Here is a 25,188-nt window from a genome sequence, read left to right on the forward strand (position 1 = left end):
ATTTTTCATCCAAAGATTAATGATTTTATTTTAAAAAAATTCTCCAAATGACAAAGTTGGCATTTGAGATTAGATTGCATACATTTCATTGAGGTTAATTTTGTCATTTGCATAAGTTTTTTTTTTCAATGAAATCATCAATTTTTGGACCAACAATCAACGAAAAGGAGTTTTGTGAAAACAAACTGAAACCTCAGGAGAGTGTTTGTGTAATTTTTGGGACTTGATGAGGGTTTTTTGAAAACACAAGAAGTCTCAGGGGATGTTAGTGTAAATAACTCTTCAAATTTTTCATTGTCTTCATCATCTCAATATTATCGATATTATAGCCATATTTTGGCCAAATGTTACTGAAGTATGAGAGAAATTATCGACGCCGATATTTTCCGATATAATTGATATTTATACGATATGTACATGGATATGTCCAAAAATATCCTAAACTCGAAAAAACGATAATATCCTCAATATTTCCTTGATATTATCGAGATTTTAGTCCTTGGTCATACCAACTATCCAGCATCATATTAATCACTAGGTTACACAAACTTGTGTCTCACTAATCTCTACTTTGGTTTTGGTCCTTCTGGAATTTTAAAAGTCACTTGAATTGAAAAGGTCTCAATTTGGTGGAGCCTAGTTAATTCGACATAGTTCATCAAACATGAATATGCCAACTTGGTACCAAAATATAAAATTTGAAAAGTCATTGATAATGTTGATTCTCAAATTTATACAAGTCATGCGATCCAGACCTCACACCAACCATATTAATTAAAATTTCACTTTCAAATTCGAGAATTGTTGAATGAGGATACCATCGAGTTTCTTTGACGGAATTATGACGTGAAGGGCAAGTGTAAGGGTAAATTGGACGTTCTAGATTTTACTCTTGTAGATTTTATTCTTGTAGCTTCCTAAAAGGTTCAAATTCGAGAACTGTTTGATATCGTGAAGTTTTTTTTACAGAATTATCACGAGAAGGGCATGTGTAAGTGTAAATTCGACTTATGGCACGTTTTTACTTGTAAATAATGGAAATTAGAAGAAAGTGAATGATTTCCATTCATGACTTTTCGTTTGTTTACTTACACAAGGAATCATTTAATACATGTCTCTCACCTAAAAATCATTCATCAAAATGGGAATTATTTGACCTATCTCATTTCTTCTTATTCCTATTACTTAAAAGTAAGCATACCAGGTCTAAGTACCTCACACACGTACACCACACGTGCTAATTCCGTTGAACGGTAATTGTTACCCTGGAATTGGATTAATAAGTAAACTATGAAAAAGTGAAAAACTATAGTATTATAGTAAGGTAAAACTTGACCCAAACTATGGGGACGAAAATGGTTATTTGGCCTTTATAAAAACTACATGAAACTCAGTTCGTTCCAATTCCAAACTGGTAGGTTGTAATAGTTTTAGAGAAGCCGAGCAGGTGAGGTCAGTTCTTCCCTCTCTCTGACACTGGTGAAACAATTTGATCATGACGGATTCTGCGAAAGGCGAATTCCAGGAGTTCAAGAAAGTGGTGAGCCTAATTATATATATAATTACCAGACAATTGCAAGGTGCTTATCTTTTAACTTGTTTTCCCTATTCTTTTAATCATTGTGCATGCAGAAAGTATGGGTTGAGAAGAAATCTAGATGCATGACGTTGTACGCAAGATGGTTAGATGTCACTTGGGGTTTCCCTCCATACTGGGTTTGGAATTGTTACAAAGAAATGAGGTACGCATCATATTATCTATCCATGCCTTATTCGGGGCACAATTTGAATTATATATTACTATCATCATAGATTTTTGTTATTAATTAAGCACGGTAAAATGGTGATTAACTATTCGTTTGATTCACAGTGAAGACAACGTTGAGGTAGTCAAGCTAATGTCTGTATGCTGGGTGAATGTGAGAGGACAATTCAAAATGTCAGAGCTCTCAGCAGGAGTTGTGTATGAGATTGCATACAAAGTCAAACTAACAAATGGAGCATTTGGATGGGAACTTCCTGTAACTGTTAAGATCAGATTCCCAGACGGACGGGAGCAAAAGCGGCAATATAGTCTGTTTCAGAAGCCGAGAGGGGAGTGGATTGAACTTAGTGGTGGTAGTTTTGAGGTTAAGGGAGAAGAAAATGGAGAGGTGTGGTTTGATCTTTGTCAACATGGGGGGCACTGGAAGAAGGGGCTTATCATCCAAGGTATCATCATCAAGCCGGCTGAAAAGATTGACTAGACGGCCATTATTTGGTTATCAGAAATAAAAGATACAAGTGTAGGATTTTTTTGTTGCTGATCATTGCTAGCTGAAGTCTTTCTCCAATGGCTCTGGCAGGGATTTGTTGTACATGTAATACTATCTCTTTCTTTTTCTTTATTCTTTTGGGTTATATGCATCCTAACTTTTTAACCATATGACCGAATAGGATTTACAATCTTGGTAAGATGCTTAGTGGCCTAAACAGAACTTGGATTTGATGATGTCTAAACCTACAAGCCTAAATGTAGTAGGATTATGAATCTCCCAAACAGCTGGAACTAAGATGAATAAGATTACGTCTAATCGTAATGCTATGATCACCAACTTACTTAACAATTTATGTGGTACATGAGATGGCAACTTATGTCATTTGTCACGTAATTACTTAATCAAAGAATTAAAATTAAACCATTTATATAAAAACTAAATAACCATAAGTCAACGCCTCTATCCTCCCTAGATCTGCCATGGCCTCCCTTGGTTTCCCTCCCCACACTCTATATCGCTTTCCTTAATCACCAACACTCTATCTTTTCCTCCTCATAACCCATACCCCCTAAATACTTATTTTTTTCATCAGTCTCCATGCTCTATTGGGTTCATGATTTATCATGTTGTGTTGGTACAAAAAAAGCAGATTAATTTCACTGAAGGTGTAAAACAACAAGTTTGAGTTCTTCGAAGTAATTTAGATGCCCTCTTCCCCTTGATCCGTACCCCTCTCATCTGTCTTCTTTTTTTCTTTTTTTTATGGCCTGCAAGAGTTTTTTTTAAGATATAGGTTTTTTTTTGGTTGGATGACTTTAGATATAGTTCCTTGCGTGTATTTTGAATACAAAGAACATAAACAATAAATCAATTTGTCACCAAAAAATATTCCATAATAAATGAAAATCGAGAAACTCAATTAGACAGTAGAGGAGTAAGTAACTAACCCTTCAGATAACAACCCATAATCTTTTCAAGATTTCTCCAATCATATGATGCCAATGTCAATATCTGCAGTAACATAAAACACATGACGATGATCAAAATGCAGTTACCTTAGCCATGTAGCAAAGTATTTAATGATGTGTAATTAAAAAAAACTAAATAAATAAAACCAGTACCATCTGAATTCCCCAGCCCCAGGGAATTAAAATTATTTACATTTTTATGCAGCCAAATATCATGAATATGCAATACCAAATTGATGTTTTAGCGATGGACCGAGCATCAAAAGATGTATAACTGCCAGTAGGCAGTAACACTACCCACCAACCACACAACTGAGAAAACAGTAACTAGTATTACTTACTAACAGAGGCATGGAAACCAATAATTTGCTTCTCCCAGTTCTGGTTTCACACCACCTGATTATCAATTCTAAGGATATAGTCCTGGTTAAGTAACTAACTGGGGTATTACTTAACCAGGACTATGCAAGAGCACGATTCTATACAGATAGACAAATAGAGTAGCATGAAGCGGGGACTACACCTGACAGTTCATCCGGAGAGCTCTCTTCAGACTCAGGAAACTGAGTCATGCAGATCCCGCCAGTCCCAAATACCCAGCCTTTTGTTTTATCAATCACTTTCATTGTCAGTATGCTCACTTCTAGATGTTACATAAGTTTTATTACCTCTCATCAAGTTTGCCATCTCTAGTATTGAACAAGAAGTGCTTTGTTCCATCTTACTTGCAAGTATCTCAGTATGCTCGAGGAACCCTAAGCCCCTGAGCCGGTTCCTCAACATCTCAACGGTAGAAGAGTATGGTGGTATACCTTCATCGATCATTATCTCAAAGTATTTACAAGCCTCCTCTAGCTTATGTTTTTTCTTGCACAAACCGTGGATCATTACGGAATATGTTGAAACAGAAGGATAAAATCCCATCTCCCCCATACTCTCCCAAACTTCCGTTGCCCGATCAAATCTTCCTATCCTAATCAACAACTTTAGCACCATATTATAAGTATGTCTATCTGGCTTGCAGTTATCTTTTTTCATTCTATATAACAACCTAAGAGCCCTGTTAACCTCGCAATGATCACAATGATAAGCTTGGATTGCATTGTAACTCCACGCATCCGGCATAACTCCACTCTCAATCATCTCATCCAAAAGTTGGTAAGCCTCTTCCACCTTGTCATTCTTACACAGTTTCTTGATAATACAATTGTAAGAATACACATTAGGCAAAAGATTATATCTCTTCATCCTGTCAAGCACCCTAAAAACTGAATGAATGTCATTGGCTTCACAATATGCACGAATGAAAATCGAATAAGTACAAGCATCCTGGTCAGTTCCATTTGACCCCATCTCCCGGAATATCTTATAGGCCTCATCAACTTTCCCACCTTTACACAAAGCTTCCAAATAACTATTATATGCAGGCACATCCACCAAACATCCTCGTTCAGTCATTTCATCAAACAACTTACGTGCTTCATCCGAATCACCAATGTCTCCCCAACCCCTCATCAAAATACTATAAATCTTAGCATTCAACTCAAACCCACTCTTAACTTTATCAAAAAACTCATGGGCATACTTGACATGCTTTCTTTTACATAATGTATACATAAGCTGATCAAGATCATGAACACTAGGCTTAATTCCAAACTCAACCATTCTATTAAAAGCTCGAATAGCATCACGAGGCAAATTAGCTCTACTGTAAACTCTAAAAATAAGCCAGAAAACTTCTGGGACAATCTCAAAACACTTGGACTCTCTTACTTCTATAAGAAAATCCCACAACACAGCATATTGCTTGCTACTTCCCAAAATCTCAATCAAAATGTGATAGCTTTCAAAACTGTGCTGAAACCCCGGAATTGTTTTAGCCCAGAGAAAGAACCTGTGGGCAGGGAGGCCAAGATTTTTGCACCGTTTTAGAACTTGTTCAACCAAGTTTGTGGATATTTGGGTACACAAAGGGTTGAGGGAATGCTCCAAGTCGTGGTGAGGGTTTCTGTGGTCGCTGAGAATGCGTGAGATCTCATTCACCAGGTGTGGTGATGGTGGAGGTGGTGGGTTTTGGTAAGTGAGAGAAGAGAAGGGATTGTAATGAGTGTTGGGTTTGGAGGGTGAGAGAAGAGAGTGGAAGATACAGTGAAGGGTTTTGGGTTTAGAGGTGAGAGATCTTAGGGACATTTTAGAGAGTTAGTAAATGGATTTGGTTTTTGAGAGACAAGGCGGGGCCAATATACTGGAAATGCAACGCAGTTATAGGAGAAATGCCAAGGCCTACTCATGCATATGTGATTGTCCGCAGGAGTTTGATGTAATTCGACTTCACTTGCATAACTATCAATTATAAAACTTACGCAACTACAAGGGTCTTTCTTTTAATTTTTTATTAATAAATCATATAGCCATGCGGATATACTCCGTTTAGATAAAACATGCTCAACTCGTATAGCCGCCCGGCTATACTACGGTTTTTTATTATAAAAATAGTATCGCCGCGCGGCTGTATTGTTCTCGACACAACTGCTGCCCGGGGCTCGGGGGGCCCTTTTCTTTGTTACTATGAATAGTAGAGCCGTACGGCTGTACATGGGATCGTTTTATGAATAGTATAGCCGCACGGCTATACGTGGGTTTTTTTTTGGACCGGCTATACTATTTTTTTTGAAAAAGACGACGGACGACGACCGACGACCGGCGACCGGCTAGGCGGGTCCTCTTTTTTATTTTTTATTTTTAACGTATAGCCGAGCGGCTATAATTGGGATTTTAATAAATAGCCGATCGGCTGTACTGTTTTTGGAAAAACACAAATTTAACATAAAAGAATGCATATATTTTGTGAAATATTGATGGAAGTTATATAAGAATAAATAAAAATTCATGATTATCATGGAAGTCTTAGAATGTTTATTGTGTGAAATATTGATGTCGCATGATATTCATGAACTTGGGTTAGATGCGTGAATTAGTTTGTGACAAGAATGCATATACTTTGATTAAGAGGAAAAGTTCATGGTCTAGTTATGCTACTTTTGGAAATGTAAATGCAAATTATTAGTTCCTTTGAATTTAGCACGTAGGGTATTCCTCACTCCCATCTTGTTTAAAGATTCGTGATGTGCAACCCTTAACATATTCTCAAACCTATTTGGAAATCATACATTGTCACATTTTCATTGTTTTTCTTTTTCTAGGACTTTGAAAACTTCAGGGAACAATATCAAAGACTTGGAATTAAACTATTTTGAGATGGTGGAGTAAACTAGTATAATGTTTTTGCATCCGGTCCAACTTCTTTAGTGTTGAAGATTGCGGGAGTTAAGTTTAACTTTTTTTATTAAGTGTTGAAATTGCAGAAATCAAATTTAACTTTTTTTATTAAGCAGCGTCATGAAATATGGAAAAGATAATTCCAACAAAGTCCTTAATTTTATATGATTGAGAAACCTTTAGCCACCCAAACAAATTCAAATTCAAAGCAACATAACTTGGACTTAGTGTTCAAATTTGCATGCATACTTTTTTTTTCTTTTTTTTTTGGGTGAAACAGTAACAATTCAATTGAAGAAACAGGGCACAAACCCAGATTACAACAATAAGAGCACAGCCCTGGAAGGAGGTTCTTGCAATACATATTGTAACAACACCACCAACTAAGCTCAAGTATTACAAGATAGTTAGAAAATAAATATACAACTTTAAACCCAGCTAACAAGGAGTTACAGATGATGAGGATCCTATTTCTGCAGCAACCAGTGCTTAAGAGAGATCAAGAAAGAGAACAAACTCTCAAACTTCATGGGACAGGAAATACCCCAAGAGTGGAGGGCATTACTGCTCAACTTCCACTAGGATATTCCAAAGAATATCACAGCATCTCCTAATCCCCCTTGATTCCCAAGCACAATAAAAGAAGATCCACCAAAATCAGCAGCTCCACCTCCAAAACAGTGAGACCGACACTAGATCTACCACAAAAGTAGCAGATCTAGCAAGATCAGCCAAAACCCAGCCCCAAAAGACTGGGAAACAAACCCTCAAGAAACGGGGAAGAAACAAACACTTGCAACAGCAAAGAGCAAACAAAACCCAACAAAAGTTGGGAGGGAAAACCTCTTCACAGCATAACGGGGGGAAGAGTTGCATATTATATATTTGGTTTGTTGAAAATATTAATTTCATCCATAACAAGCTTAGTATAGAAACATATGGTTTCAGGTCTTGCCAAATAGCTTATTACCAATCAAATGGGAAATTAATCTAAACTTTTAAATAACTTTAGGGTCAATTACACTTGGCATGTCCCATCTTTTTCACGAAACAGATAGCCCCACACCCCACCCACTCCTAAGACAAAACGGAAGACAAAAGTTATAAGCATACAACAAATGCCTTTCCCATAACATATTCTATTCTTGGATAATATATTTTGCAAAAAATTTATTACCATAATCAAGTTTAGGGTACATAATTCAAGCTAAACACACTCTAAGAGGAACCTCAAACAAGGAATTTCTTTCAGCTTGGCTCCTCAGCACCTGCAATTTCCCTCTCCTCAGCTGCAGCGGCCATCAAATCATCAAAGTTTTCCGACTTCCCAAGTATGATCTCAATCTAAACCAAAAGAAAATAACAATAAATACATATAAACAAAATGGAACACAAGGTTATTTCTTATTTAGGGGACAGGGAAGACAAGACTCAATCGCTTGTCATGGATGTGGGGTGTAAAGTTCTATGCTTCTTGAGCTGGAAGCCCTCGCAAAATGGTAGAACTCTTGTTGAGATGACCTCAGAAAACAAGATTATACTCTAATGACGTACACTAAATGGATATGAAGATAAATTTTGAAAAGAACCCAGGAAATTTTGCTAAATGGTCAAAAAGTAACTGCAAAGGAAAATAACCATATAAAGTTCATATGAAATGATAACACTATTGGTGCACTAAACTTTTAACCTCCATGTAGGAACCTTTACCAGGACAGATAGCCCAAGAATATAAATCCATACTTATTATCATGAATCAGACCAATCAAGTAGGGCAACAATAATTGCAAAAGGATCTCTCCATGCAAAACTCCAACGTTTCATTAACATAAACATTCAGTCATTCTTTTTAACAGACCTAAGCTAGACATATTTCAAGATAAGATTCAAAAAACATTTTAATAGAAATAAAACTTCAAATACCTTGGCTTTCTGGACTGGTCTCCCTCTAGAATCATCCTTTATGTCAACAGTTGATGTCATGATTTCTGCATTGATATTCAAGAATATATAAATTGAATAATGATAGTAGCTTTGCAGAAAGATATAAAAGTAGATAGAAGCCTCACTTTTCTCAACGGCCAGCCCATTGTTTTTCAGAATTTCTGCAATTGTAACAACAGTGGCAATAGCTGCAGTGGTACAATGAGAATTAATCTGCGAATTAGCATTCATACTAAAGAAATCCAAACTATAATAAAACACTACAATATTCAATGCAACTTAGCTCCCTCAAACTATAGAATTGCCTAAGTTTCAACATTCTTAGTTAGAAGTTTGTTTCGCGGAATCACATTCATTTCCCATGTTTGATAAGTGCACACAGGAGGGGAGGTTCCCATTGCTATTGGTGTCCAAATCCCATAAAATGGGGTTTTGCATTCCCAAAAGGAGCAGGCAGGTCTCCCATCTACTGGCTTAAACTTCATAATAAATGACAATAACAACAATGAACCTATTTATGCCTTCTAAAAACATTAAAGAATTTCATTGGTTTCATAAAACTATCTCCCCTTCCAACGTTGCCAAATAATGAAATGGAGCTTACTGTCATGGGTTTCTATAAACCCATGGAACAGTAATGGGTATGGGATTCTTGGAATCCCATTCTGCAAAGCAGACGGCACCTTAGAGCAACCCCTCTACTTGTTAACTAAGCACTTGTCCATTTGTCCCTTCCAACTACCAATTAGAACAATTCTACTAAAAGCCTTTGTTTTCCTATTAAAAGTTTGTTCTCTTTCTTTGAGTATATATTGAAATAGTAAGGACGTATTTACTAGAAAATTGTAATAATCATCATATTAAACATGAGCAAAGAAACCTAAGCAATGACCAAACTGGACCAACAAACAAGAGAACTTCTTCATCCTCGCCCATTGGAACATGTATGCAAGAGTCTACACTCTAGAAGTTGTGAAACACGTCAAGATTTTATTCAAATTCTCACTACTAGAAACAGAGTTATTATGACATAATGGCTCTTGGCAAACTTTCTCTTTCCAAAGCTAAACAAATGTAACATCCACACTATAGATCCCAGCTTTAATTCACTATGACCAACAGACATCAAACAACAGGAATGTTAGCTTGTGCATAGAAACCACAACAGGAATGTTAACTTGTTTAATAATATATATGAACCCAAAGAACACCCATACAAATGACCTAACATTAAGTTTCATTAGTTATCCAGAACTTAATTAGGAACGTCAACAGTTCTGTGATTTTAGCGTCATATCCAAGAACATATTAATAAGGCACACACTAGCACACGCACAGAGATCCACACACACACACACACACACACAGACAGTCGTAAGTTTTAGAGCTTAATGAGATGGAAACAGCTCAATGATTTCATACCCATTCCTAAAGCAGAGAGCTCCACCTCATTGTACTGTTGCATATACCTCTGCAAAACAATCAATTGACAGAAACATGATGAATACAAATAATAAAAGAACTGATAAGAATAAATTATTAATCCCAAAACACTTAAAGAAGAGGAAAAAAAAAAAAAACTGCTTCGTTTATGTCAACCAAAAACATTCTATTTCCAGGTAAAGATTAATTTTGCAAGTTAACCAACAAACTCAAATTTCAGCAGAAGCCAGGCATTATAAAAAAGAAAGAAGAGAAAACCCAGAACCAATTTAGGCATACAAGCATATCTACACATGTATGCGTATGTAAATATCCGTACAAAGACAGAGAATTAAGAACAGGGTTGGGAGAAGGGTTTACCTTGGCAAGATTAACATAGAAGAAGAGGGGCTTTTTGGTATTCGAGACCTGAATTCGGTTCTTCTTGTGTGAATCTGCGATGATGATGTTGTTCACACCCTCAGTAATCTCCTCCATTGCAGTGAGCCAATTAAGTGAACAGCTTCCAAAACCCTAACCCTAAATTCCCTTTTTATCAGTCTCTCGGTTTTTTCTCTTTCTAAAATTGATTTCTCATATATATATGGGCCTAAGGTAACAAAAAGTGGTTCGGTCCGAAACGATAAGGATACAAGCATTACAGCAATTCGGTACCCACGGTACAATACTTCAAAGCACATAATTTTTTTTTTTTTTTTTTTTTGGGTGTCATTCTGGACAGTGCAAAATTTCAATCTCGATTCTCACTGAACACTAAAAACTAAAACCTTGAAATATATACAAAAAAATAGGTTCATTTTGTCACAATAGGAGTTTTGTTTATACTCTTCTCTTATTTGATTTCTTTGGGTAAATTGGAAGTACTCACTTATTTGAAATTTTTTGAAGTGACCGAGTTCGAATATTAGCATCCGTAATATGTGTGAGTTTAGTATGCTATCGCCTCTTAATAGGAAAGATCCTCAAAAATAAATTATGTGTTTAATTATAGAAGCAAAAACTGCATTACACAACTCCAAAGTCATAAAACATTAATTAGCCAAGTATTTAACCATGTCTGTCAAGATTATGTACGTTAATTATTAAGATTTTCTTTCAACTGTTCAATTAAACTTTGAAAATTATTTATGAATAATATATAATATGTTTGGGGAAATTGGTTCTGTGCAACTCTTATTTCATTTAACTTCTTGTTAAAATGTGTGAAATAATTAATGCAATTATTGAAGTAACGACATTTCAACCGTCGAAGTTTGGGCTCATTCTTAAGATGGCCCCCACAGGTTGGATGGTTGGTCCTATAATGACACAGCGTCGGGTTGGGGGAATTTTGGCACGTGTTCACTTCCTGTTTGGGCTTGGCTCTTGGTGTCATTGGATCCTTCGAGAGAGAGGGTCGCTTTACGGGCCTGACGGCCATTCCCTATCTCGGTTGGGCTTTGGATGAACTTAGGGTTTGGATTTTTAGTGTCTGGATGGAGTCCAACCACTTCCTCAAGTGGTCTGGGCCTAAGTTATTTTTAGGCTCTCACGAGTAGGCCCCATTGACATTTTGGGTACCAACACTTTCAACTCTCCGTAATTGATTGTGTTTATCAATAATATTACATCTTTTTCGCAAAAAATCAAAAAAACAAAAACAAAAACAAAAAAAAACAAAAAAACAAAAAAGAGGTAGAGGAAATATGCAAGAATATGACAGCCCAAACTGAGAGCATTACCCAATTGGGCAAACTGGTCTGCAACAAAATTCTTTTCCTTGGTAAAATAGGTCATCGAGTAAGCCCAGTCACAGCAAATCAACTCATGAGGCATTCTATAGTGAGGGTCTTATATATGGCCTTAGGTGAGTCCTATCTTATAATCGTACGATCATCCTAACCAATTTGATCTAATGGCTAAGAAATATGACCTCACCTAAGGGTCATATAAGGCCCTCACTATAAAATTCTTGATCAACTCCTTATACTACTTCATAAGACTGAAAAGAGGGTGGCTCTCTTGAGTCTTGAAGCCTTCATCCCAAGAAATAGTTAGCCCTTAAAACAGACCCTCAAAGTCCAGAGCACCCTCGTCTCTTGAGACATAAAAAGAAAGAACCTTTTGAGAGCTTTTGTTGGTGAAAATCATACTGTCAACCAACCACAGAGCAAGCAAAACACCTTTCTGTTTATTTTATTTCCTTCCTCTCTCTTTCTGGTTTAATATATTTATTCTTGCAAGAAGTCTACCAGCTAGCTGGTTTGCACCTGAGAAAGAACTAATTAATATTTTTCTAATATTTGCAAATTGCATGCGCATGCTGCACTTGGTGCGTTATTAATGTATAAGCTGTAGAACAGTGGTGCAGGTTGACATGGATTAGCAAGCAAAAGCTGAGGGCTTTATCGTGCATGCCAAAGCATGGTCACTTTCAGTCCCAGCATGTGTACGAATTTACCAACTCTGATTAAAATTTTATAAACTTTACAAGCTTTAGGACAAACGTTATCATAATTCATAACGTTGGTTGCTTTCGACATCACACCTGTGACCAGTTCGCACTGCTCCACTGGAGTATGTTTTTGGACATGTTGCCAAGTCTTAAATAAATTATCATACCTACTTACAAAAATAATATAACTTTATCATGTATTGAGAAAAATTCGGTGACTTCATTAAATAATCAAAGAAGTATATTAAGTACTTGTTAATATATATTTAATATAACCCAGGTGTAAAACCTGATCCCCAATTCGATTAGATAAAGTACCTAGATTAGGTTAGTTGGTTAGGACAGTGAGCCCGTTTCCTTGCACTCAAGTTTGAATCCCCTTCCGATAGAGTAATAGAATAAATATAAGTACCACTACAAAGTTAACTTTTTTGGATATAGATTTTAAAAACTAATCAGTTAAAATTTTCTTATATATAAATTAAAGTAGCAAGAAATCGTTAAGATATATTAACTCAAAAGGATAAAAGTTATTCTTGTACGAATACAAGATCAGTGGGTGGTGAGTACCAATAAATGGTTCGTTAAATTGGACTTGGATTGAGACTCTCTTTTAATGTTGTCTTCGTCCGATATGGCATGATATGTCTCCTCTCATATAGTGATTGAAATAAAATTTATTTGATCAATCATTCAAACGTACAATCGTACCTGTTTGGTGCTTAATATTGGAGGAGAAAATGAAAGTAGAGGCGAATGACTTTTATGCTGGACGGATTAGGAAGGATTAATTATAAGTTACTGTTATCTTACCATTTTATGGGGGTTAGATTGAATAAGTTTTTTTCATGAGTTATTTATCTTCTATCTTCAACTAGATTATAAAACATAAAAATAAAAAATTGATTTCTTCCTTAAACATGCTTTAAATATATAAAATATCCAATCCAATGTAACGAAACATGCCCATCCGACAGTTTGATCGAGAACACTTTCATACATTTTAGTTGGAATTCTATACCAGAGAAAAATCGGAGCCTCGAAGCGGATACCTACCTTACTTGAATATTCCCAGAAGTGGTCTTGCCTATGTAATTAAAAACTCATAGTCAACACTACAAAATTTTACATCATGCCAAAACTTGTGTTTTTTTCTCTCTCTGGTTTTGTTTTTTCACATACGTTTGACATGCTAACTGGATCACTCATATTAAACCCACTCAACAACATTAATATATGAATCACAAAAGTGTCACCGCAAGGATTCCAAAACACAAAGCTGCGCCCTACCAAAATTTAAAACAATTAATAACCCACAACACAAGTATAAAATAAACGTGAAATGCATGCAGATCATTTTCTTTATGCTTTAATTTCTGTTTAATTAATTTGGGTGCTTTATTATTTATGCAACCCATTGTTGTCGCATAAAGCCGGTGATATTATTTTATGTAGAGGCAAGTAGGCCACATGCACTTTATATGTGCCCGCGTGGTGATGTCAGAGACAGAGAAAAGGGAGGGGGGGCGGCTGCAGTTGTCTCTACTGTAAAATTTTAGTGGAGTTTTAGTAGAAGAAGGTGATTGATCCAATTACGATCCTTTCAGAAAAGAAGAATGAGGAGAGATTCATGTTGCGTAAGCAAATGAGACTTGAGGATAATTGGTATATATATGAAATATATGCCGACAGAACCATAATCTTCAACATGACATTTGAGGAAATTTGTTGGCGTGAATCAACTATTTCTACTACGAATAGATTTTGTAATTAATGTATTTTATTGTAATTACTTAATTTGAGTAAAATTAGAAGATTTTGTATATATATTTTTTAGTTTTGAATCGGTTCCAACTAACAAGGAGAGATATCAGAGGTCGGTTGAGAGATTTATCTATTTATCACTTACACGTCTTAACATTGCCTATGCGGTAAGTGTTGCTAGCCAATTTATGCATTCACCTACTAAGGATCATATGGCTGCTATGATATGTATTCTAAGTTACTTAACGTCTGCTTCTGGAAGGGGTTTATTATTTAAAAAGCATGATCATTTGGATCTAGAATGTTACACTGGTGTAGATTATATAGGGAACATTACATATAAGTGTTCTACATCACATTACTTCACCTTTGTTGGAAATAACCTAGTTATGTGGCATTGCAAGAAACAAAATGTTGTATCTCGGTTTTTTGCAGAGTGTGAGTACATAGGGATTGCCCAAGGGATTTGTGAAATACTATGGTTGAGGTGGTTACTTACTGAAATTGGGTTTAAACAGAGAACTGCTACAAAGCTCCATTGTGATAGCAATGTGCATTCGATGTAGCTAACAATCAGGTGCAATATGATCGAACTAAACATGTAGACGTTTATCACCATTTCATTAAGGAGAAGATGGAGCATAAGTTAATTGCTATACCATTTGTGTCTTGTTCGGAACAGCTTGCAGATATATGTTGACCCATGTCATGTCAAAGTGACGATTCGAAAACTCATTTGACAAGTTGGGCATTACCGATATCTATGCACCCACTTGAAAGGGAGTGTTGGCATTAGTCAACTATTCCTTTTAGGAATAGATTTTGTAATTATTTATATTTTATTGTAATTACCTAATTTTAGTAGAATTAGTAGATATTGTATATATTTCCTATTTGTATTATCTCTGTATGTAAGTATATATCTCCCTCCGTGAGAGAAGAATAAATATATCAATTTATCCCTAATTTATCCATATTTCCTATTCCAATACAAGTGATACTATGGATGGTGAAATTGAACCTATGACCTTAGGTGCCGAGTAAATTTTCTTAACCACTTGACTTGAATTATAAGTCCCTTTTATCTCCACTTTACACTTCAGGTAAACATAATTACAGATTATATTAGGGTCATGAGGCATTATTTAGGGATATATAAAATTAATTTTCCATCCCCTTGAGGTATTTTCCACTTGCGTCATTTGAAACAGCGGGATCCAACCTAACCTCCTGTGATGCATGCATGTTCCCTCAACATGTTGCCAGCTGACTCAAAAATCTTATCAACTATTTTACGGTTCATGTTGATTATGTTTTTGTCACTTCTTCTCGCTACACCTACATAGTCTACACTTTTTCTACAAAAGGATGGCCGACTTGACAGTCACTTAGAAACCTGGAATAAAATCGAGTAATTTTGATTTGAAACCATCATGTTCCATTGAAAATTCAACAAAAACAACTATGCATAATGGATGCCTTGTCAACCGAACCTAATTGGGAGTTAGTCTCGTGATCAAGTTTTGTATTATGCGAGAAAATCATGCTAATTGGTAGCAAATTTTTTTAATTAAACAAATATACATGAACCATAATATGGTTTTTATACAAGTCATAGTAGGTGGAGAGTGACATATAGGTTTGGTTTATACACAAGAAATCGTAATTTTAGATTTTAGTTTATAAAATAGGCCGATAAGCTTTGCTCTTTCTCAAAACAAATGGAATTTTGACACACTTGTCAGTTTCAGCCAAGCTTTTGCTCTTAAAATCCAAGTTCATCTCAAACCTTACCCGAAATAATGTGTATACCAAAAATGGCCTAGTTTTTGCTTAGTTTCTTTTTTAGTTTTAACTTGATTTGATTGCACTGATAAAGTTTTTCTTTGACTAAAATAAACAAAGTTACAAAAGTTTATTATATATTTTGAAACAATACTGTTCATCATCAATTAGAGCACTTCCACAAGTTGTAATTTTCTATCAATTAAATTTAGAAAATTCACAACTTTATTTATTTAAACAATTAATTTGATAATATTTTCGAATAAGATACGTTCAATACTATTCATATCGGATAAGATAATTTCAAATAAATTTCAGATAAATTTCAAAATTCAAATTTGAGATAAATTCCAAATACCAGATAAGAATCATCCTTGTTGATTTCATATTCTCAATTAATGTCAATGGAAGATCAAGAGCGAGAAGGTCAAGAATTCTCCGTTGCTTTGATTTGGTTCACGAGAAGCATCGAATGTGGATAGACATAGACATTCTCGGGGTAGAATCTTACGGAAGATTATTTTATCCCAAATCTGGATGTTCATTTTCCACCTACTAAATAGAGAACCAATTACCCTTTCACAAAAATCTTGATGAATTTTTTTCCACATATGACAATTGCCCGTTACGGGACAATGACTAATGTGGAGCAAGACTCACACAAGCTAACATCGTCCATGACACTCCATTCCGGTTTCACTAGAAGAACCCATAAATTTTTATAGAAAAATTCAACTTCAAAGTGAAAAAAATATTGACTACAAAGTGAATAATGGTAGAATGAGAAGAAAATGTATGAAAAGTTGGTGTTAAAAGTGATTGGTATTTGTTGGTATTTATAGGAAAAAAAATCAGTATTTTTGGGTATTTTTTCAAATTTTTTCATTTTGTGATTGTTGGAAAATTGAATCGGGCGCCGGAATCGCCACGTGGAAGAGAGCCGTTGGGTGCAAGTTTGATTTTTTTCATTTTTATTCGCTGGATGTTGGATTTGGAATAAAGGTCCAAATGTTTTGTTACGGGCCCCTTGGTGGACAGATCTGCCCCCAGTCCCCCCCAGCCCTCAGGCCCCTTGGTGGAAATGCTCTTATACAAGTGGTAATTTTCTATCAATTAAATTTAGAAAAGATTTATTATTTATTATGTAATAATCCAGTTGTTTCCTACCAGGTCCCTTTTGTCTACTTTCAATTCTCTTCTCATTTTGGAGCTCTATGGCCAAGGACACAGAAAGTCACATGGACCACTCCTAGGAAATTTGAAATAAAAACACCATCAAGTTCCAACTTTTGTGATCAACTTGAAAACCTAGTTGGTGGTCCAAATGCGGACGCTTCATATCCACAGTCAAAATGGAAATACACAACAACGTATGCAAGTTAGAGACTGTGTTCATGCTCAACTTGTGAATCTAAATCAGTGGGTGGAGTTCCAGTCACATCCAAATGAATGTGACACATGTTTAATAGTTAGCAAAGAGAGTTTCGATTGGCCTTCCAATTTTCGTTCATTAATCATCCCATTTTTCTTGAGCCAGAAAAAACTTAATTTGGTTGAATTTATTTATGTCGTCCAATTAATGAGTGAATATCATATTAGATTCCTGTTACGCGGCATATTGCCACCCCTTTTACTCATGTGTTTTTTTATTTTGACCTAAAATGGATATAAAAAATAAGCATCTCCAACAGTATCTTGGCAACTTTAAAATACTAAAATAAGTGAATACGTTCTCAAAACCTCTTTAAAAATCTTGTCAAATTCAGTCATCAAAGCTGCAACCTCTTTATATTAAAAGAAGTTCAGTTACTATGAGAGTACGTATAAGATACCATTAATAGGGCGATTCATAATAACAAACTAATTTTAAATATAATAATATTTATCTCCACTTCATTGAAAGATGTGTTAAATTTCGCCTATCATTATTGAGGAAGAAAGAAAGTTGACTGTTCAATTCACATGTTTTAAATTTACACAAACTTGTACTAAAGCCAAATAGATAAATAAAAATTAAATAAAAAATATAATGTGGCAGACCAACAGAGACCAACATCCCCCAGCAAGATCAATTTTGTCATTTATCTATGCATGATCCGATTCGTTTCAACTTTTTTTCTCGCTTTAGAAATTGACACCGAAATGAAGACTCTAAAAGAAACCCATTTCAATTTTCCACTGAGAAGTGGGACCAGCACGAAAGCTCCTCGAAGTTTCACTAAAATACTCAAATGGGAGTTGAAATTATAAAAAAATCAAACATTATTTAAACATAAAAACACACTCAAAACCCATCATTACACACACTCAAAATCCATTTATAAACATACTCAAAAAGTTGATTTTGGGTGTATTTCTATATTTAAATAGTGTTTGAGTTTTTTTATAAATACATGCTTATGATTGGGTTTTTTTATAAATTTATATAATATATTTCACCAAGAGCAAGAATAATAATAAAATATTGGGCTGCTTACGTGCCCGGCACCCATATATTTGTTGTCTCTATAGTGCTCGTGATCCCAGTCATCAGCAACGTGGAATCTACGTGTTAGAGTCATGGCTATCCGACACGTTGCATGGATGGACACGTGGCAGCCATGAAGCTCCGTCAACTTCCTTATATAAAGAGAGGTCCCGTTTTCTTTCGGTGACAAACTCAACTTCCTCAAAGATTTTCTAAGATTTTCGTCTCTCCATTTTCGTTGTCTTTTTTATTCATTTTCTGATCGTAGTTTGAAGCCTTTTTTTTTTTTTTTTTATCATCATCATCTTCAACACCATGAAGGAAACCATGGGAAACCCTCTGCATCTGAAATCTTTGAACCACATCTCACTCATCTGCCGATCGGTTGAGCAATCCATTGATTTTTACCAGAATGTTCTTGGGTTTGTCCCAATCAGGAGGCCTGGATCTTTTAATTTTGATGGTGCATGGTAAGCTTCACTAGTAATTAATGAACTCGGGTTGATGGGAATTCTTTTTTATTTTTTTATTTTAAAACCCAATAAATTATTATTTTTGGTTTAAATCTTTATGAGGTTTTGATAATGAATGCAAGTTTATTTTGTGTGTTGTAGGCTATTTGGATATGGGATTGGAATTCATCTTTTGCAATCTGAGGACCCGGAGAGCATGCCCAAGAAAACTGAGATTAATCCCAAGGATAATCATATTTCTTTCCAGGTAATTATGTTTTTTTAATTAAAAAAATCCATATAGATAGCTTTGAATTCTTCTGGGATTTAAATTCCCTTGTTTTTGAGTACGACTTGATAAGCTTTGTATTTGGAGCTTATCTTAAATTCATATTGTTTGCTTCTAGTGTTTTCTAACCTTGGTTTCTCCACTTCTTAATTTTTCAATGATTTCCTTTTCAATGGCCAAAAATAATATTTATTATATTATATATATGTTTCCAAATTCTTTTGGGTCCTAATGAGCATAAAAGCTGCCATAAAATGGGAATATCATTATTTTGTTATTTCAGAAATAATGTTGTCGACACAAGTGACAACACTTCCAACACTTCCACGTAGTATAGTATTTTTGATTGAATATAACAAAATAGTGCTATTAAGTTGCAACTAATGAGGACAAAAATGCAACTAAAAAACGTAGACAAAGACAATAAGGCTGGCTCCAGCTGACAAGTAACATCCCTAACGTGCCACTTTCAATCTGATCAATTATTATTAGGTTCTTATTTGACAACGCATGCCTAACATGCCGAAGAGTCAATATTATACGAGTATTACTTAACTCCCTCGTTTGAGAAAGATAAACAAACAAATCATCCTAAGATTTGTCTTGGATTTGATAGATACGATGAGAGAAGATATGAGATCATTGATTTGCTTTCCTGTGTATTATTGCAACTTATTTTTAATTTGTCATGCCTTAGTGTGAGAGCATGGGCGCTGTGGAGAAGAAACTCAAGGAGATGGAGCTCAAGTACAAGCGATCCATGGTGGAGGAAGGTGGCATCCACGTTGATCAATTGTTCTTCCACGACCCGGATGGCTTCATGATCGAAATATGCGACTGCGACAACCTCCCAGTGATCCCCATCGCCGGGGAGATAGCCCGGTCATGCTCCCTCGTAAATCTGCCTTTGTTGCAGCAGCAGCAGCAGCAGCTAAGATTGTTGCAGCAATAGATGTACGGGCTAATTGTATGTGTCAATAAGATTTATGAGAGGAAGAGGAAGAGAAGGAAGACTACTACTACTAAGTCGATTTGTGCTCTATGCGTCATTATTATGTGGCTTTTGTAATAACACTTTAATTAATGTTGAGAAATGAAAATCTTCATCCAAATTGAAGGTGGTTTGTTTTTGGCTCTCAAGTGTGGGAATCTTCTGAGCTGGCCTGCATGTATTTTGTGCTGAGTTGAGTTGGGGATGGAGATACTTGGGTTACTTTGAAGAGAACACTTCAATTATCTTTTTATGGTGATGGCATCATCAGATGTTGTCGTGTTCTGAGAGGTAGGACTTGGTTCCTGTCCTTTGTAGCAATATAATATAGTAATATTTGATTGAGCTTTTGTACTTGGTTTGATTATATATTTTTTCATATTCAGCTTTGCAGTACTCTGTTTCTGAATTCGGCCCTACCACAACTCATTTGTTGAGAAGAAGTTCAATCAAGTTGATTCTACAAATCATTTTTAATTTATTTTTTGATAATAGGTAAAAGAAGTGATAAGTATTTTATTGATAAAAGAGAATCACGCACAACCCATAAATTGATTAAAATCCCTAATTCAGCAACCAAAAGCACACATATTCAAATCTAAAATACAAATCCGTCGGTAGAAATGGAAGATTCATATTGAAAGTCGAAAACTAGAAAGAAATAAAACTAACAAATAATAACAAACTCTTAAAGAGTTCTTGAAAATTATTATACAAACAAATTAAGAAGCAGGATCACCACTCCACATTCTTCTGGGTAACCCAAAGAGAGCCATAGCTCCATACAACTAGACTCATAGTGTCGTACTGGTTAAACTCGAACACAACGCAACTCGACATCTTCATGTCATTGCAACTCTAAATTCATGTTAAAGACTGATAACTGGAGTCAAATCTTTGTGTACATGGGCCAAAAGACGACAACTATCACAACTTCTTACAGTCTGTTCCACACCACAAAATAAAATAACAAAGCAAAATAAAAGAAAAAAAGAGGGGATAAAAAGAGGATGAGAGGAGAGAAAGGCCGCGGAGGGGTCGGCTGAGTTCTTTTTTCTTAGGGTTTTGTAAGGGAGGTTTTTTCTCCTAACTTTGTGATTTTTTTAATAAAAAAAACAATGATAAAAAGGTACTAAAGGTACACGACCTACTTTACTCACTCACTCCACTCATTCACATCTTTTCAACTTTCACGAAGATAAAAAGGGAAAAAACTTGTTCTTTTCAATCCACCAAATCAATCGATGCTCGCTAATTACCTTTCACTTAACTTTATTGTTCTTTCAGATCAAGCTGAAAATGCAATTGCACGATGGATACCGACTGGTCTTTATGAGAGAGCAATGCCTCAAGTGACCACTAAGTATGGCGAATAATTTACGAGTCCGCTTAAATTATAACATTTTAAATTTTAGACGGTATGAATTTTAAATTTACCTAATATTCTATAATTTATGTGAACTTAAAACACACACGAATATTGGTGTGCCACGTGTTCTAGCATCATCACACACCATAATTTTTCCTATCTACAATGTGTAAATCTAAACTTCTTGTTTTTCATTTAATATCTGTTTCGTTAATTTTATTATTGGATAAAGTTGTAGTTAAAAAAGTTATAGGGGTGGATGTGAGCCGTAATTGAGTGGGAATAACGTCACATGGTTAGTGTTTTAGTTGCTATATATATATATTTTTTTTGGAGAAACAAACATGCCATTTCATGAAAACCTATGAAAGAATGGCAACTCCATCGCTGCTTCGCTGCCATCCACTGTTCCACATGCTTGCAGATCCCATACATCCTGCACAGAAACTGCAGATGCCTTTTGATTGGAGTCCACAGCCTCATGATACCCGTTAATCAGCACTACTTCTCACAAGATAAGACAAGTCAAAATTTGCATCTTCACCTTAAATGAGAAGTAAGAAAAGAAAAAACAGAGACACCAGGTGTTTGTTTTTGAGGGAATATGGGCTTAAGAATAGTTAAAATTCGCCCGGACTGGCAAATTGTGGCTCTTCAATAGATATGATTGAAGAAACAAAACCATATCTAGGATTAAATTCGAAATGAAAGATATGGGCTTCGTATCTTATACTTTTAGGAATATTACGGATTCGAACCTCTATACTTAGCATCGATGTATTTATTTATATCAACACAACTATCTAAAGAAAATCCTTAAAAGATAAGATTGCAAGCCAATTAGCTACCTAGCTAGTGATTTCTTACATCATCAGGATCATGTGTGAGATCTAGGACTATATATGATCATGATGACAAATGACTTCACTATGTGTGTATTTGATGTATGAGGTACACCATAACATTGGTGTACTAGCATACACATAACTAAAGGGTCTGATAAGATGTAGAACGTATCATAAGAGTTGTAAACTATCAATAGGGCCAAAGGGAATACATTTTTATCATGAAAGGATAAAGACTATACAAGTTACCACTTCCTAGAGAGGATATGATCAACGTTTACAAACGAGGATACACGTCGTGGTGACAATACATCTATAGATTTCTCAGGTTTAGTTTTAAGAAATTAGAGAACTCATGAATTGGGAATTTAAGAATAAGTGAATAAGAAATTGGAATCAGATCAACTACTCCCCTTAGTTGATTTGGTTTTCTTAAGTGTAAGTAAATGCCGGGAAAGTAAGTATTGGAATCATTCCAATACCCATGTGCCAGTAAACCCAAAATAATAATAATAATAATTTGAATGATTCTGATATCCATTACTCAAACATGCCAATAGTGTGCATTCTTCCCCTTGACATTATCACATATATGGAGATAAACAATCTAACCACATTAAGAAATTGATCTTACATATGTGTCCCCATGCAAAGTTACAAAAGCCAATACATTGGGAGAAACTAGTTTTCATTTCAAGATCTAAATTTTTACGCATCTGAATTAGGATAATGCTATCCATATATACAGCGCAGGGTGCCATAAGTCAACATGCATGTGCTCTGTTTTTTTTTGGGTAACATGCATGTGCCGTTTTGTCTTTTTTGGTTAGTCCCAAAAAATTTGAGCTCTCATTTGCCAAAAGGACATAAGACATGAAATGAAATTTCTGACTATGAGAAAGATTAGCCTCGATCAGTTGGTTTTGCCTTTAATTAGAGGTTTGCTTAAGATAATTAATCTGACAAACTCTCCATAACCACACTATTACCACCTAGAAGCACTTTTTAGTTTTAATGCCTAACACCTGCCAGCCAGAAGCGCGATTTTAATTTTTCCAAAAGCAACCTCAAACATTGTTTCATATGCTTATCCTTCTAAACCTTCATATCCAGTGGGAACAAGCAAGTGATCAAGCAACAAGAACAAATAAATAAACAATCTCATATATAATTTAATACGTGCATAACATTATGACAATATAGTGCAAGTAAAGAACGGAGGAAGAGTACATCAGTTAGAGGCCCCTTGCAAGCATTTGCTCATAATTCTCAATCGACTCAAGCCTTTGGATCAAAAGCTGCTTCCTGAACTTCTTGATGAACGCCTCTGCGCTTTCGTTGATGTCTTCAGTTGACTTCCTCTCTAGCTTATTCTTTGGTGCTTCCTCTTTGCCATTTTCCATAGCATGAGACCTGGAAGCTCCAACTTTCTCCACTCTAAAGCTTTTGGCTTCGTCTTTCTCGTCGACAGTTACCGGAGACATGGTGCTCTTCTTCATGGTTGCTGCTTTCTCTTCAGTTTTCTCCAATCCAAGAACTATTCACAAAAGATGAGCTTTCTGAGCTCCTTTGCTTCCATATTTATATGGGAAACAAAGTGCTACAGTTTATTATATTCTTTTTTTCTTCTATTTTTTTAGCAAGATGCTAATTAATAAAAGATCCTCTTCTAAGTTAAAAGTTAGCCAAAAAAATACAAAAAGGATAATGTCAATTATTTCTCCATGATCAGTTTAAGATTTCAAGGTTCTGACTTTCTAGTTAAAGACAACTAAGAAGTTTATATTGATATTGAAAGCGGCAGTTGGTTTTCTTTCAATAAAATTTGGCAGGTATTCTCTTGTTTCATTGAATTTTGAAAAGGGGTTTGGCTTAATCATATAGATGCGAAAATTGACCATCTTTCCTGTAAAGATTTGATGTATATATTTATTTTGTAGTTATTAAGCTACACGCATGTGAGTGGACCTTTGAAATAATTTGCGGCTTAAGTCAAGGGTTGTTAAGGCCGAAAGATGCCTTATTACTAGGCGCCATAATTGTTGAATCAAGAAATTATGTAATACCTTGGGATGCAATTATGTGTTTGTTTCTCCTCTCTCCTTTCTTTCTGTATTATTGGATAAAGTAGAAAGAGGAGGGAGGAAGAAGCTTCGTGACTCATGACTTGTTGTAATAAAGAATAGTATGGCATCTGTACCTAACTCTGCCCATCTATGGAGGTACGCAGGATGCACACGTTGTGTGTAATAATAATAATAAAATTGCAAACGGGTCTAGTTTAGTGGAAAATGCTTTGATTTGCATACTGGTGATCTCAGCTCAAACTTCGTTGGTAGTGTGTACGTGAGAAAACCCGGCCGCTCCTCCATTATCCAAATAAAAAATGAAATTTAAGAAGTACATTGCACATGCCTGCGATTAAATGAGAAGGTATGGCAGGTTGGCATCCATATGATATGGGTGACCTAAATAAACCTTAGGGATGGCAAAGGAGTGGGTTTGGATCGGATGGAAGTGACAAGAGAATACATTTTTGCTTTAGGAAGGCCAAAGGGAAACAAATAAGAACAAAGCCAAAGGAAGAAGAAACAAAAGCATTATTACGCTGGTGGACCAAAAAACACAGAGAACAAGATAAGAGATGAGGATTTAGTCGATTTGGTTTGGATAAAGGCATTTGACCAATTCTTTTTTTAGGAAGATAAGATAGAAAAATTCTTAACCGGAGCATCTTAGCTAACAAATACTTTGAGGTGAATTTCAAAACTTGGGTTTGATAGGAGAATAAGCACATTTCAATGACTTCATACAAAATAGAATGCATAGAGATATTAACACAAGACCTTATCAAGCACATAACATATTCCTTGTCTCACATATGTACGACCATCAAATGT

The 25,188-nt window shown here is 35.4% G+C and overlaps 5 protein-coding genes across 5 annotated transcripts; 2 read left to right on the forward strand and 3 right to left on the reverse strand.

Moving 5' to 3' along the window:
- The first annotated feature begins 1,367 nt into the window (after positions 1 to 1,367).
- Positions 1,368 to 2,387, forward strand: LOC103341947 (protein PHLOEM PROTEIN 2-LIKE A1-like). The gene is made up of 3 exons (XM_008245497.3): positions 1,368 to 1,540; positions 1,633 to 1,742; positions 1,871 to 2,387. Exons 1-3 carry the CDS (start codon positions 1,496 to 1,498, stop codon positions 2,244 to 2,246), a joined length of 531 nt encoding a protein of 176 aa, XP_008243719.1. The 5' UTR covers positions 1,368 to 1,495; the 3' UTR covers positions 2,247 to 2,387.
- Positions 2,388 to 3,129: 742 nt separating this feature from the next.
- On the reverse strand, positions 3,130 to 5,559 carry LOC103341944 (Pentatricopeptide repeat (PPR) superfamily protein). The gene is made up of 2 exons (XM_089050870.1): positions 3,750 to 5,559; positions 3,130 to 3,269 (listed from the first exon to the last, which is right to left on the reverse strand). Exon 1 carries the CDS (start codon positions 5,414 to 5,416, stop codon positions 3,839 to 3,841), a length of 1,578 nt encoding a protein of 525 aa, XP_088906996.1. The 5' UTR covers positions 5,417 to 5,559; the 3' UTR covers positions 3,130 to 3,269; positions 3,750 to 3,838.
- Positions 5,560 to 7,360: 1,801 nt separating this feature from the next.
- Positions 7,361 to 10,461, reverse strand: LOC103341943 (uncharacterized protein At2g34160-like). The gene is made up of 5 exons (XM_008245492.3): positions 10,253 to 10,461; positions 9,872 to 9,920; positions 8,575 to 8,637; positions 8,429 to 8,493; positions 7,361 to 7,849 (listed from the first exon to the last, which is right to left on the reverse strand). The coding sequence occupies exons 1-5, from the start codon at positions 10,367 to 10,369 to the stop codon at positions 7,754 to 7,756; spliced, it is 390 nt and encodes a 129-aa protein (XP_008243714.1). The 5' UTR covers positions 10,370 to 10,461; the 3' UTR covers positions 7,361 to 7,753.
- An 8,059-nt stretch (positions 10,462 to 18,520) lies between these two features.
- LOC103341942 (glyoxylase I 4-like) lies at positions 18,521 to 20,419 on the forward strand. The gene is made up of 3 exons (XM_008245490.2): positions 18,521 to 18,812; positions 18,957 to 19,062; positions 19,781 to 20,419. Exons 1-3 carry the CDS (start codon positions 18,658 to 18,660, stop codon positions 20,033 to 20,035), a joined length of 516 nt encoding a protein of 171 aa, XP_008243712.2. The 5' UTR covers positions 18,521 to 18,657; the 3' UTR covers positions 20,036 to 20,419.
- A 3,014-nt stretch (positions 20,420 to 23,433) lies between these two features.
- Positions 23,434 to 23,921, reverse strand: LOC103341941 (cotton fiber protein). Its single transcript, XM_008245489.3, has one exon. The coding sequence runs from the start codon at positions 23,785 to 23,787 to the stop codon at positions 23,524 to 23,526; it is 264 nt and encodes an 87-aa protein (XP_008243711.2). The 5' UTR covers positions 23,788 to 23,921; the 3' UTR covers positions 23,434 to 23,523.
- Positions 23,922 to 25,188: the final 1,267 nt, after the last annotated feature.

Source organism: Prunus mume, linkage group LG4, assembly GCF_029339155.1.
Source record: "Prunus mume cultivar Tortuosa linkage group LG4, ASM2933915v1, whole genome shotgun sequence".
Lineage (NCBI taxonomy): Eukaryota > Viridiplantae > Streptophyta > Magnoliopsida > Rosales > Rosaceae > Prunus > Prunus mume.

Excerpts from the sequence above, each read along its gene's own strand:
- LOC103341943 (XM_008245492.3), bottom strand. The coding sequence starts at position 10,369 with ATGGAGGAGATTACTGAGGGTGTGAACAACATCATCATCGCAGATTCA. Across the intron at positions 9,921-10,252 it reads TCTATGTTAATCTTGCCAAG|AGGTATATGCAACAGTACAA; the intron begins GTAAACCCTTCT and ends ATTGTTTTGCAG. Across the intron at positions 8,638-9,871 it reads GCTCTCTGCTTTAGGAATGG|CTATTGCCACTGTTGTTACA; the intron begins GTATGAAATCAT and ends GTACCACTGCAG.
- LOC103341947 (XM_008245497.3), top strand. The coding sequence starts at position 1,496 with ATGACGGATTCTGCGAAAGGCGAATTCCAGGAGTTCAAGAAAGTG. Across the intron at positions 1,541-1,632 it reads TCCAGGAGTTCAAGAAAGTG|AAAGTATGGGTTGAGAAGAA; the intron begins GTGAGCCTAATT and ends TTGTGCATGCAG. Across the intron at positions 1,743-1,870 it reads AATTGTTACAAAGAAATGAG|TGAAGACAACGTTGAGGTAG; the intron begins GTACGCATCATA and ends TTTGATTCACAG.
- LOC103341942 (XM_008245490.2), top strand. The coding sequence starts at position 18,658 with ATGAAGGAAACCATGGGAAACCCTCTGCATCTGAAATCTTTGAACCAC. Across the intron at positions 18,813-18,956 it reads TTTAATTTTGATGGTGCATG|GCTATTTGGATATGGGATTG; the intron begins GTAAGCTTCACT and ends TGTGTGTTGTAG. Across the intron at positions 19,063-19,780 it reads ATAATCATATTTCTTTCCAG|TGTGAGAGCATGGGCGCTGT; the intron begins GTAATTATGTTT and ends GTCATGCCTTAG.
- LOC103341944 (XM_089050870.1), bottom strand. The coding sequence starts at position 5,416 with ATGTCCCTAAGATCTCTCACCTCTAAACCCAAAACCCTTCACTGTATC.
- LOC103341941 (XM_008245489.3), bottom strand. The coding sequence starts at position 23,787 with ATGAAGAAGAGCACCATGTCTCCGGTAACTGTCGACGAGAAAGACGAA.